Source organism: Lontra canadensis, unplaced genomic scaffold, assembly GCF_010015895.1.
Source record: "Lontra canadensis isolate GAN:19392208 unplaced genomic scaffold, GSC_riverotter_1.0 scaffold65, whole genome shotgun sequence".
Classification (NCBI taxonomy): domain Eukaryota; kingdom Metazoa; phylum Chordata; class Mammalia; order Carnivora; family Mustelidae; genus Lontra; species Lontra canadensis.
Genome location: NW_022631059.1, coordinates 10,280,752 through 10,294,769, shown reverse-complemented (window position 1 = coordinate 10,294,769; position 14,018 = coordinate 10,280,752). Strand labels below are relative to the sequence as shown.

The following is a 14,018-nucleotide window of genomic DNA, read 5'->3' as shown; positions in this document are numbered from 1 at the left end:
CTTATCACTTTTTCCCATGCTCCGTAAAAATTTTTTAGTTTCTTCCAGTCGCTAGGGGACGCTAAGCCGGAAAAGGAAACGCCTTTTAAGACAACTTCCGAGAGTGGCGCCATGGGTTCCAGGGAGGAGGTGCTCGCTTTGCGGGCTGAAGTTGCCCGGCGTGAGGAAGAGCTAAGTTCTCTGAAGCAGAGGCTGGCGGCGGCTCTTTTGGCGGAGCAGGAGCCGGAGGGGCTGGTTCCGGTGTCGCCCCTGCCGCCGAAGGCCGCCCTGACTCGAGATGAGATTTTGCGTTATAGCCGGCAGCTAGTGCTGCCTGAGCTGGGCGTGCACGGACAGCTGCGCTTGGCCACCGCGTCCGTGCTAATCGTGGGCTGCGGTGGGCTCGGCTGCCCGCTGGCGCAGTACCTGGCGGCGGCCGGCGTGGGCCGCCTCGGCCTTGTGGACTACGACGTAGTGGAAGTGAGCAATTTGGCCCGCCAGGTGCTGCATGGCGAGGCGTTGGCGGGGCAAGCCAAGGTCTTCTCGGCCGCCGCCTCGCTGCGCCGCCTCAATTCTGCGGTGGAATGCGTGCCCTACGCTCAGGCGCTTACGGCAGCCACCGCGCTGGACTTAATCCGCCGCTATGACGTGGTGGCCGACTGTTCTGACAACGTGCCCACTCGCTACCTGGTTAATGACGCTTGTGTGCTAGCCGGCCGACCTCTCGTGTCGGCCAGCGCCCTGCGCTTTGAGGGCCAAATCACAGTGTACCACTATGACGGCGGGCCTTGCTATCGCTGCATATTCCCCCAACCACCTCCAGCGGAGACGGTGACCAACTGCGCGGATGGCGGGGTGCTCGGTGTCGTAACCGGGGTCCTGGGCTGTTTGCAGGCGTTGGAAGTGTTGAAGATCGTAGCAGGTCTGGGTCCGTCTTACTGTCGCAGCTTGTTGATCTTTGATGCCCTCAGAGGACAGTTTCGTTGTATTCGGCTTCGGAGCCGCAGGCCTGATTGTGCAGCTTGCGGCGAGCGGCCCACTGTGACAGACCTGCAGGACTACGAAGCCTTCTGTGGCTCCTCAGCCACTGAGAAGTGCCGCTCTCTGCACTTGCTGAGCCCAGAGGAGCGAGTTTCGGTCACCGACTATAAGCGTCTTCTGGATTCAGGCTCCCCCCATCTGTTGCTGGACGTCAGGCCTCAAGTGGAGGTGGACATCTGTCGTTTGCCTCATGCCTTACACATCCCTTTGAAACATTTGGAACGGAGGGATGCAGAGAGCTTAGAACTCCTAGGAGAAGCAATCCGGGAAGGGAAGCAGGGCACACAGGAAGGGGCGGCTTTCCCAGTTTATGTGATTTGCAAACTGGGCAATGACTCCCAGAAAGCCGTGAAGGTCCTGCAGTCCTTGACGGCGGTTCAGGAATTAGAATCTTCAACCATTCAGGATGTTGTTGGGGGTCTCATGGCCTGGGCTGCCAAAATCGATGGAACATTTCCGCAGTACTGAGGTGGATGGGAGATCCTGACCTGAGGCAGATGTGGACTGCCATGTTACCCAAAAGATACATTTATTTGAGTTTTTTCTAGGAATGTATGGGAGAGATGGGGATTGTCCAAAAACTGAGTACATTGGACCCCTTTTTGTAAGGGGCTTTTTTGTTATAATGCATTGGATGCTCTTCTTATTAACGGGTTGTAATACTGTTTCTGAGAACTGTCTTGTGTTTCCAGCACTTGGAAGATGCCTTGAACATGTGAATTACAGTGTTAAGTGACAGGATTCTGTGTTTTGACTGATCATTTCTCTGTTCTGCTTTTTTCCCACCTCCCCCAATCAAAAAATACTTTAAATTGTCATTTTAATGCTTGGAAAGCTGTAGTAAACTTAGTCTCCCTGAATTGATCACAGATGATATACTTGAGGTCAGTATATTGTTTGCCAAGACATTGTTTGGGTCTTCAATTTCAAATGATAGACTATGTTCCACAGAAATGTTTAAAATGTAAGTTATTTTAATTATCTGGGAAAGGGTCATTCTATTAAATATTTGAATTAATAGCAAAGTGAGATATTTAGTAAGATAAAGGAAACCACCTTTGTAGTCTCAGTTTCTCTTATAAATTGCCGATTTAAAAAATTCTTACAGTTTTGTACACACTGTGTACCGTGGTTTGGCTTGCTTTGGAATCTTCAAGCCCAGGTCCCAAACTTCTGCCCTCTCCTGCCCTTTATTCCTTACCCAATCTGTTATTTTTTTTTTTTTTCTTGCTTTACTGGCCAAGTACACCAAATACAGTATTGAATTAAAGTGGCATAGTGAGCATTGTTATTTCCTTCACAATCTCAGGTGAAAAACTGACTATTTGACCAATATGACTTGTTGTTGCTTTACTGTAGCTATTGCCTTTTATCAGATTAAAGAAAATTTCCTTCCTTTTATAGTTTGCTAAGTTTTCGTTGAATTCATCAAATGCTTTTTTTGCATTATTATGTGCTGCTTTTTTCTCTTTGGTTAATGCAGTGGATTACATTGATTCTCTTTGGTGGCAACACACACACACACACACACACACACACACAATTTCCCCTCTCAGTAACTTCCAAGTGTACAATACGGTGTTGTCAACCACATGCACATGGTATACAGCAGTTTCCAGAATCCCTTGTCCTGCATGGCTAAAACTTGACACCCACCAAACCACTCCCCATTTCTGCCCTTCAGCTTGCCTCTTCTATTTTGATTTAATCTATTTTACTCCCATATTTTTTAGTAGTACAAAATGTAGGTGTTTTTATGTTTATTGATTAGACAACGTTTTCATGAAATGGCAGGTTTGCATAACTTTTATACAAAATGAAAAGCAAAGATTTGGTCGATATCTGTGGCAAGTTGAAGAAGGCCTACCGTGTCAAGAGGGCCTCTGCTCTCCAGCTGATTGTTGCGTCCAGGTCTATAATCCTCAGAAATCACAGATATAAATGTGAAATCTTTGTATCTTTGGCTACAATTTTTTTTAAGTTCAGCGGCTTGTGGACTATACAAAAACCCTTGCAGGTCAGATTTCCTCGGTTTGTAACCTCTGATAGAGACTCCTTTTTTTTTTTTAATCATAAAATGGTGGTATTATTTAATAATCAAATTCAAAATTAGGATAGTCCTTAACCTTTTAACTGTGAAACACTGTAACCCATGTTTTGAATGGGCATGCCTCAACCTTTGTTGTAAAGACGGAGCAAGTTTGTGACTGTTTTTCCCAAGGAGTTGTGGAAATAAATGATCAAGACCAGTGAGTAAAGATGGCTGGCCTGTGTCTTACTGTCACTTCCAGGACAAAAACTGTGCTGGATTCATACCAAGAAATAAAGTGGACAGATAAGGGAACTATTTCCTACTCTAAGGACTGGTATCCTAAAGTTGAACAGTTTTGGTAGTTCCTGCAAACTTGGTTCTCAATAGGACAGGCAACAGAAGACAACTCTGGCTGCTTAAGTGGGAAAGGGGCTTATTAAAGTGAGATGAGGTGCTTCCAAGAATTTTGGGGATAGCCTTAAAGCTATAATTCCAGGAGTGATTCCCCAAACCACGCACAGAACTGACCTCAGAATACATTCTATGCTGTGCTGCCCCATCTAGCCCTTGAGGAAACTGCTAGCATAGCCTCACTGTTCTCCCAGGAAGCCCAGCACGTCAGTCACGGCTCAGGGGACAGAATCGCTTTACATCGATTGCTCTTCTGAATCAGTCTTCTGAGGTGTGTCTGGTAGGGAGAGCCTAGTCTCAGTGCCTCCATCCTCACTACAAAAGCAGCTGTGAATTCGAGTCTTGCCGTCTACAGTCGGGAAACAGAACCCAATCTGGCTATTTCTCAAACTCGTGAAAGATTTTTTTCAAAAGTTGGTCTGTTAATATGACCGGTATCTGTTACAGGATCCGGATTCTTTTATTCTTTGGAACTTTGTTTTCTCTGGGGATTGTGACCAGTTTTTCTACATTCAGATGGGATTTTTAACTTGATATTTTTTCCTTTTTATTTAGCAAACATCAAGTGTACCAGTTACTATTCTAAACTCAGATAAAAATGAAGAAGAGATTTTCTTTTTCAGACTTTACATGTAAATGAGAGGAGACAAATCAACAAATCAGTGTTAAGTGTCATAAAAAAAATGAAACCAATGTATTGGGGTGGAGGTCTATTTTGGATAGATTAATTAGAGGAAAGCTCCTTGCAGACGGGTTGATGTGAAACCCAGACCCTAATGGGTGATAAGGAGCCAGCTCAATTTGGGAGAACCTCCCTGATTGGGAGGAAAACAAGTGGAAAGACCCTGAGGCAAATAAACTTCTAAGTTTATAAGTTCGAGAAACTGAAGAGGCAAGTGGGTTGTGGACAGTTGAGGCAAGTGGAGCAAGGTGAGGTTTATGAAGATTGGGAACACATCAAGAGTAGGTTGTAGACCAGAAGTTTGGTTTTTATTCCAAGTAAAATAATAGCTAACATTTACTGGGTACTTAATATGTGATTAGGAACTCGAACCCAGATGGTCTGGCTGGAGAGCCCGTGTTCTAAGCAATACGCTATACTGACTCCCAGCGGGAACTTTGTACTTGTTTTATACGGTTTCACTTTTGAAAAACAATCCATGCCCTAAGCATCAGGTTGGAAAGAGCTCGGATTTCAGACACAGAAGTAAATGTACTCCGACTCACTTGGCTTGCAGGCTTCTCTCTAGGGAAGGAAACCCAGATTGAAATCCTTGGGAGCCCTCTGACACCAATGTGTTACCTAGGTAATGTCCAGTTAATAATGAGTCACTTTGGTCAAGGAAATTGAGAAATAAGGTCTCAACGTGAGCCACAGCTGGTAAATAGAAGGGTTACCAAGGAAGGGGGTCAAAAAAGGGCAGGAAGTCTCCTGAGACTGTTCCCGTGGGAGAGGAGCAATTTTTTTTTTTCCAAGGGTGTTTATTTTTAATTAGCTGCTCCCTCTCACGGCAGCAGAGGGGCCCCTCAGAGCCCAAATTCAGGTACGCAGCCCAGTTTGCTCTACCCAGGAGAGAATTTTTTTGCTTTTATACGTTGAGTCTTAGGATTCCATATGTAACATGAGGTAGCCCTATCTGGGTTAAGAATAAAATCTCTTCGTTTGAAATCATGCACCCGCCTTCAGATTCAGGATAATCCTGGAGTCAGTTTGGAATATTAGGAAAGCAATGTTGCAGGGGTGGTTAAGTGTTTTGCAAACAAAATGGGTTAATTTATGCTTTCCATGTACTATAATCTCTGAGGCACTCAGGATGTGAGAGAAAAGCTAATGAAACCAGCCCAGAATTGGGGTGATAAACAGGATATCATTTACTATGAAGTTCTAAGTAGTGATACTGATTCTGGCTTTTAATCATTGCAGAAAATCTGTGTGTAAGTGGACCCGCACAGTTCTAACCCATGTTGCTCGATGGTCTGCTGTACACATAGACTGTGTCTTCCTTTCCACTCCTAACTACTCTCAGTTCCTTCCCCCAGAGACCATCTCTGTAAGCAATCTTGGTGTGTTCCTACACACACCTTTTTGTGCCTATACTTTTTAAATACAAAGGGTAGTTACACTGTTTCTATGTTTCTTTTTTTAAAGATTTTATTTATTTATTTGAGAGACAGAGACAGTGAGAGAGAGCATGAGCAGGGAGCAGAGGGAGATGCAGGCTCCCTTCTGAGCAGGGAGCCCAACACGGGGCTGGATCCTGAGATCATGATCTGAGCTGAAGGCAGACACTTAATGGACTGAGCCACCTAGGCCCCCCCGTATACTTCGTTTTTTTGTTTGTTTTTTCTTTAGAGAGAGAGTGAGCACACCCTGGGAGGGAAGAGTCAGAAGGAGAGGGAGAGAGATAATCTCAAGCCGGCTCCATGTCCAGCACAGAGCCCGATGCAGGGCTCAATCTCACAACACGAGATCATGACCTGAGCCAAAATCAAGAATCAGATGCTCAACCAACTGAGCAACCCAGAGGCCCCTGTACTTTGTTTTTTAAAAAAGTATTTATATATTGGCCACTTTGTTCTCTTCTGACATAGACCAGCCTCATGCTGTTTATCCAACATTTAGAACACCATCATATACGTGCCCTGGAATTTCTTTAACCAGTTCCCCCACTGAAGGACATTCAGGATTTTTTTTTAAGATTTTGATTATTTATTTGACAGAGTTCACAAGTAGGCAGAGAGAGACAGACAGAGAGAGAGAGAGAGAGAGAGTGGGAAGCAGGCTCCCTGCTGAGCAGAGAGCCTGATGTGGGGCTCGATCCCAGGACCCTGAGATCACGACCTGAGCCGAAAGCAGAGGCAACCCACTGAGCCACCCAGGCACCCTATTTCAGGATATTTATAGTCTTTCTGCTATTAGTAATAGTGCTTCCAAGAATATCTTGGTATTTGTATCTTTGTACAAATACATTGAACAAATAATCTAGAGCTTACTATGTACTTCAGAATCTGTGAATGTGACCTTGTATATGGAAATGGAGTCTTGCCAGATGGCATTAACCTAAGGATCCTGGAATGAAATTATGCCAGATAGATGTTGGGCCCTAAGTCCTATGACTGGTGTCCTTAGAAGAGCAAAGGGAGGGAGATGTCAGACACAGAGGCACACGGAGGGGCAGTCCCTGTGGAGGGGGAGGCAGAGATTGGCATCATCCCGCCACAGGACAAAGAACACTGAGTCTCTGGCAGCCACCAGAAGCTGGGACACAGGCCTGGAAGAGGTTCTCCGTCAGAGCCTCCGGTGGGAACCCACCCTGCCCACACCTTGCAATGCATTTTGGGCCTCCAGAGCTACAAGGATAAAATCCGTTTTTAAAACCACTGAAATTGGGCACCCAGATGGCTCAGTTGGTTAAGCGACTGCCTTCTGCTCAGGTCATGATCCCAGAGTCTCTGGATCAAGTCCAGCATCGGGATCCCGGATCAGCAGGGAGCCTGCTTCTCCCTCTCCTCCCTGCTCCTGCCGTCTCTCACTATCTCTGTCTCTCTCACTCTCTCCAATAAATAAATGAACAGATCTTCAAAAACCCACTAAATTCATGATAACTGGTTACATCCATCCTAGGAAACTGATGGAAACTCCATCCAAGTTGTTTCATTGCTGAGTGGGCTCCACCGCACCCATGGTACAGTGGCTCATTTAATCATAGGGTTATTTCCAGTCTGGGGATGGTAAGGCAGAAAGCTGCTATGAACATAAATAGATTTATTCTTTTAAATAAATTTTGCTTTCATTTTTCAAGATAAAGCCCTGGTCAAATTTCTTCCCCTCCATTATTGACTCCGGAATGTGGGTCTCCCTTTTAAGCAGACTTGCTATCAACAACCCTTTTCTGGTGCTAACCATTCTCGCCCAGCCAGGGCCTGCTGTCTTTAGCTCATCTGACTCTAAGAATTGCAACCTGGGGGCCCCAGATTTTTGGATGGGGGGGGAGGGCACAAGCTAAACTGGCCAGAATTAATGCGAAGTGAAAGCCTGCTTTGGACGGGCAGAGTTTAGAAATTCAGCATGAGGACTCTCGGCTCTGTCCTGTTTTCTTCCATCGGGGGTTGACTGCTCAGTCAGCTGACATGACATATGGAGGGCCACGTGAAAGACCTACAGACCACACAGGGTACACTTGCTGCTCGACACGCATGAAGAGTTTGGAAGAATGTTCCGGCAGCCTTGGGAGGGAAGGCTATTGAATAGAGCAACTTAAGCGGGTTGGCTGAGGTTATACTTCCCTTCTGTTCCTCAGCCAGGAGAGGAGGCAGGGCCTCCATTCAGTTTCTGTCTTGCTCCTTGTCTTCCTTTTAAAAAAAAAAAATTTTTTTTAGCACTTTCTCTGTGTCAGCACTGGGGTAACAGCAATAAATAAGGTAGACATACTTTTCACTCCCAAAGTTCATGTTGTGGTGGGAGAGAAGCATTAAAAAACAAAACAAAACAGAAAACCCCCCCAAAACAAACAAACAAACAAAACCGTAGGCACACAGCTTGAACCAGCCACATAATTTATGGGGCCCCTTATTCAAACACTGCTGAGACTTTCCTGACAGAGACGGCAGAGCCTCAGACTGTGGGTAGGACTGCGTGACCGCACCTGCGGCTGGCCTGGAGCACAATTACTGTGTACAGGCTCTTTGGTGACGTCACAGCTGGGGATTGGCACCCAGGGAATAGAGGTTACAGGTGCTTCTAAACATCCCATCCTGCTCAGGACAGACTCACAGCAAAGATTTATCTGACCCCAAATTTTGGTCGTGTCAAGGTTGAGGAATCCTGCTTCAGTCAATAGCGGTTTTAATATGTGCCAGAAAAACAAAAACAAATACAAAACAGAACCCCAAACTCAGAGGGTTCTATGAAAACATATAGCCTGGAGACCTGCCGTAATCTGGGGAAGGCTTCTTGGGGGAAAGACCCTTTAAATTTTGACACAAAGAATGGGTTTGAGTTAGCCAAGCTCGAGAGGAGAGGAGGTGGCAGCAGCTGAGGTCATAAGGGTGTGTGTGTGTGTGTGTGTGTGTGTGTGTGTGTGTGTGAATTCCTAACGTCATCTTCATCCCTACGGAGGTTCAAATCCAAACAAGAAAGAGACATGGGGTTTAGGTAGACAAAGGTGACACTTCCACCTTTATAACTCAAAAAGCTTCTTGGGGACCGTGCTAAGGTGTGACCACACTTGCTAATCTGCTGTTCTGGCCATGCCCTTATCTTGCCAACAGCATTCTCCCCTCCAAGGGACAAATCTGCTCTGCTGTCACCAGAGCACCCCCCCCCACCGCAACAATCTCAGAAGGAGGAGACAGGAAGGGGCCAAGGCGTATATGCCCAGTATTCTGCCCCCCTGCCCCTCTGCCTCTCACCAGCTGGGTCAGTCCTTCCCCCTCCCTGGCACCAAGGGCGTGAGAGGGTAAGTGAAGGTCGAGGGAAGGCAGACAGGAGCTCCGCGCTCAGTGTTCTCCACCGTGGTGGAGTACAATAACCTGGAGACCCTTGAAAAGCCCTGTTGCCGGGGCAGCATTCGAGCCCAGTGAAGCCAGAATTTAAGGGGATCAGGCATTGATTTTTTTTTAATGCTCCCCCTCCCAGGGTTGTCAGAAAAACTACAGGATGCCCAGTTAACTTTCAGATAAGCAACACATTTTTTTAAAGGTTGTATTTATTTATTTGACACAGAGAGAGTACATAAGCCAGGAGAGCATCAGAGGGAGAAGGACAAGCAGGCAGCCGACATGGGGCTCCATCCTAGGACCCCAGGATCATGACCTGAGCTGAGGGCAGATGCTTTGCCACCCAGGTACCCCAACACACAACATTTTTTTAGTTCAGGTATATCCCAAAGATTGCATGGGACAGACTTAGAATACAAATGCATTTGTTGTTCATTGAAATGCAAAGTTAAGTAGGTGTCTCGTATTTTTATTTGCTAAATCTGGCAACCCTGTGATCCCAGAGGTTTCCACCTGTAGCCAAGTTTGAGCCCACTGAACCAAGGAAGCAGGAAGCATGGGAAATCATTGTCCTCCTACATTTTCCTGCTTTTGGTTCTGTTGACCAAAACGTAACTGTCAAGTCTGTGGGCAACCACAGTTGGGCTGTCCGCATGGGAGGGATAATAGTTTCTCTGACCAGTCCTGCCTTCTTGAACCCCAATATTAGCTAGTGCTCCTAGAGGATCCTCCTGGATTGGCTGGCTCAGCAGTGGGCTGGGAAAATCATGGTCTTTAAAACCACACAAAGCCTACTCAGTAGTCCTCACGAAAAATGAATTCCCTATTTATTTTCCTATCTCAAATTATGTCCAGCCTTGTTATCCAATGTAGCTCATTGAGGGTTCAGTAATGAGATTATATACACTCCCAGAATACAAGTCAACAGTATGTTCCCCCACATTTGAAGATAAGGTCTTTATTATATTCCCTGGGATGAATGAATGTCCAAAGAGTCCTTGTAACTCAAAGCGCAAATAAATTGAAGTCCAAAGTAATTAAGGGCTGAGCTCCAATCCACTTGCCTTATAAGTTGTAAGACCAAAGCAATTAGGTTCCAAATTCATTTTCCCTAGTTTCTTCGTTGGCTCAGTCTCAGCCACGGGGGGGTCTCATTACTATGGCAGGTAGAGCAGAGGATGCTTCAGGAGCCGCGGTCTGGGCTGTTTCCTCCTGAACAGGTGTAGTTCCCGAAGGATCTCAGAGGTCGAAATAGTCTCCCGGGGCCCTTGTTTCAAGGTCTGAAAGAGGGAAAGTGAAACCAGCAAATGGCAGCACCAGCCCTGTGCCCGCAACATTTTCTGAGGAAGCCAGTTCCCACCCTGAGCACCTCTTCAAGCAAAATAACTGTGCCACAGCCCACCTGTTGGCATTACCCAGGCCCACATTATTATTGCTAATGGCAAGGACAAAAAACACCAGCTTCCTCAGGATGCAATGCAGGCAGGCTGAATTTCCACACACCCACAGCTAGTAAACATAAATCCAGTTGGAAAGAGAATCAGAAAGCTTGTTCTGTAAAGGGCCAGAAAGTCCATATTTTTGGCTTTGCAAGATATGTGGTCTCCCTTGCAACGGCTCAGCTTGGCCATTGCAGTGTGAATGAAAGTAGCTACAGACAGTATTCAGCCAAAGAGTAAGAGTGTGTTGCAATAAAACTTTATTTACAAAACTAGGTGATGGGCTGTAACCCACCAATCCCTTAATTGGGAGGAATCTCCCAGCAAGAAGTTACTCTTGGCACTAGCCATTTATCATATCTGGGGGAAGATCCCTTAGCTCATGTGATTCCTTCCTCTGAGAATAGCCCTTAAGATGTTTCTTTTTCTTTTTCTTTTTTTTTTTTTTTGCCAACTTTTAAGACAAGAGGATCTTATTTGAGGTCTTTTCCTTCCTACTTAGGATAATCATTTACAGCAAATAATGATCTGGTTCAGGTCACTGTGTCCAGCACAGGCCTAAGTGCCTTATACTTATTTACTTATCTGATTTTCATGAGAACTCATTAGGCAGATTCTGTTATTACTCCAATTTTGCTGGGAAGGAAACTACAATACAGAGCAGTTAGATAACTGGGTCCAAGACTACGCAACTAGAAGGTAACGTTAAAGACAGGATTTGAATCCACACAGTCTGAGCTGGTCTAAAGCCTCTTTATGTCTGTTTCCTTTTTGAGCCTTGTGTTTCCAGAACCCTTATGGAAGCAGGAATGGGTTTTTAGTGAGAGCCTATGTCAAGGTCTGGCTTTTCGTCCACAAGAGAATGTTCTAGTCTTTTTATTTTTATTTTTATTTTTTCCTGCAGGGGTGGGCTACATTCGCCTGACAGGGCTTTTTAATTTGGGGGAGAGTGCCCTGGTGCCTTTGGCAGTTAGGGCTGCCCATGAATCCCTTCTCAGAATATCCGGTTGGCTTCCCTTGTAAGTCTCTGTATGGCTTACAGTGAAACACAGTTAAGTTTTTATAGAAACAAACTTGTGAGGTGGGAATATTTGTGCTTCTTGTGTTTTTGTGTTACTCATGCATTGAATAACGACCCGATGGCAAGGCCAACCACCCTACCTCTGAGAAGAAGCAGTATTTTGAAATATTTGCAACAACTGTAATGCATTATAAAAATATCCATGATTTCTATTGGTCTGTTTATACTGCTAATCTGCTGGTCCTGAAACATAGCGTGTTGATTAATGGTTAATGAGAATAAAGATTGTTCTTTTCTTCCTGTTCCAAGTTCAGACACTCCTTAGGTGCTTCTAGAAATCTGTGGACCTAGTCTAAGAACTCCTGCTCCCAGTTTGCATTTCTCCTGCTGGTCTCATCCTATAGGAAAGGATCATTTAGAGTTTTAATGGTTTAACTCAGGGATCAGCAAACATTTTTGGTAAAGTATCAGACAGTAAGCATTTTTGGCTTTGCAGGCCAAACGACCTTTGTCCCAACTAAGCCCCTCTGCAGCTATAACATCAGAGCAACCAGAAACAGGGCGAGGGGGTGGCTCAGTTGTTAAGTGTCTGTCTTTGGCTCAGGCTCTAGTCCCAGGGTCCTGGGATTAAGCCCTGCCTTGGGCCCTCTGCTTGGTGGGGAGCCTTCTTCTCCCTCTCCCTCTGCCTGCTGCTCTGCCTGCTTGTGCTCTTTCTCTCTGTCAAATGAATAACAAAAAAAATCTTTAAAAGAAAAAAAGGAAAAAAAAAAAAAAAGGAGCCAGAAACAGTATGTAAATGAGTGCATGTAGCTGGGTTTAAATAAAACTTTATCAATGGACCCTGGGATCTGAACTTCATATAATTTTATGTGACATGAAATATTATTTTCATTTTGATTTTTATTTTCAACCATTAAAAAAAATGTAAAACCCATTGTGGGTTGCAGGCCAGATAAGAACTGGATTTGGCCTGCGGGTCACTGTTGGCCAACCCCTCCTTTAACTTGTCTCTCAAGGCTGGTCCTTTTTCCCTTTCTGTCACAAGGAAAGCGAGCACTGTGGGTTAAACCCATGGGTTGGTTTTCTCTGCTTTCCCTCTGCTTTCTGGCCCTGCCATTTGTTTTTCTTCCATATTCTTCTGCTGGGGTTTCTTCATTCTTTGTGGAATTTCTCAGAGGGAGACTTATGAAGTTAATTCTAGGTCTGCCAAGAGCATCCACAGTAAAACAGATCTTATTCCCTTTTCTTCCTTGACTTGGTCTGTCTTCCCTGGGAGACATTCTCCTTTCAGACCAACTTCTGTACCAGCCTTAGCTTGGTCTCTGATTCCTCTTTAACTTGTCTCATCCTAGCTAAAGTCATCCCTTTTTTTTTTCTTTTTAAGATTTTTTCATTTATTGGTGGGGAAGGGCATAGGGAGAGAGAGAACCTCCAGAAAACTCCCCACTGAGCAAAAGGCCCAATTGGAAGCTCGATTCCATGACCCTGAGATCGTAGCCTGAGCCGAAATCAAGAGCCGGACAACTAACTGACCGAGCCATTCAGGATACTGAATAAGATTTTCAAGCCTGTATTTCCTTTGGACATAGGCAAGTCCTGTGTCCTCACCTAAATCCCTGTTACCTTGAAACTCATCCAATAATAATTTTGATTGTTTTACTAGAATATTTTCTTTTCGAATCTGAACCACTTGGTCTAGCTGTTTCTCCCTTCAAGGAGTGAGTCCCTCCTCATGCTTAATTTGGAGTCTCTCTCTTTGCAGCTTTAAAGGTTTCCCATATCTTACCTTCATATCCGATGGCTGCTCTAGGCTGTCCAGATCGGGCCTTACTACCTCTGGTAGGCCTCTTTGGTTTCTAGTAGCCATGAGGGCTTTTCCTCTCTTCAGATAGCCCTGTAGGATATCGTAGACCTGACTGTAGGATAGTAGGATATCGTAGCCCTGTAGGATATCGTAGTCCCTTTCCCTTTAAGGTCATGGGGGGCACCTGGGTAGCTTAGTCGGTTAAGCTTCTGACTCTTGATTTTGGCTCAAGTCATGAGACTGAGCCTTATGTTGGGGTCCACGCTGAGCGCAGAGCCTGCTTAAGATTCTCCCGCTCCCTCTCCTTCTGCCCCTACCCCCAACTCACTCTCTCTCTCTCTCTCTAAAAAAGAAAAAGTTGGCCCTTCATTTCCCATTTGCTTCTTCATTTTGGTCCGTCTGTCTTTTTAGATGTTGACATTTATCTCTAGGGAAATATCTTATTTCATCCTTGGCTTAGTTAGCTATATACCCTCTTCTTTTATTTACTTTTTTGATGAAACACTTCAATCACAAGAGAAGACAGAATAGTAAAATGAAGCCCCATGCTCCCCTCCCCCAGCAAGTTAGCTCACGAGCAACCCACCTTCTCTTGCCTTTCGTAGCTCGAAGGGAACCCAAACATGCTTGTGTCTATGGTTTTCTATTGCCACATAACAAATCACCATGGACTTGGCAGCTTCAGACAACACACACTTAGGATCTCCTAGTTTCCCCAGGTTGGGAGTCTGGGTCGGGGTCACCTGACTGTTCCAGTCAGGACCTCACCAGCCTGAAGTCAAGATCTTGGTC

At 45.3% G+C, this 14,018-nt stretch overlaps 1 protein-coding gene across 1 annotated transcript; it reads left to right on the top strand.

Annotated features, from left to right (window-relative positions):
- Window positions 1-49: 49 nt before the first annotated feature.
- Window positions 50-2,423, top strand: MOCS3 (molybdenum cofactor synthesis 3). The gene has a single exon (XM_032878975.1). It carries the CDS (start codon window positions 112-114, stop codon window positions 1,486-1,488), a length of 1,377 nt encoding a protein of 458 aa, XP_032734866.1. The 5' UTR covers window positions 50-111; the 3' UTR covers window positions 1,489-2,423.
- The last annotated feature ends 11,595 nt before the right edge of the window (window positions 2,424-14,018 follow it).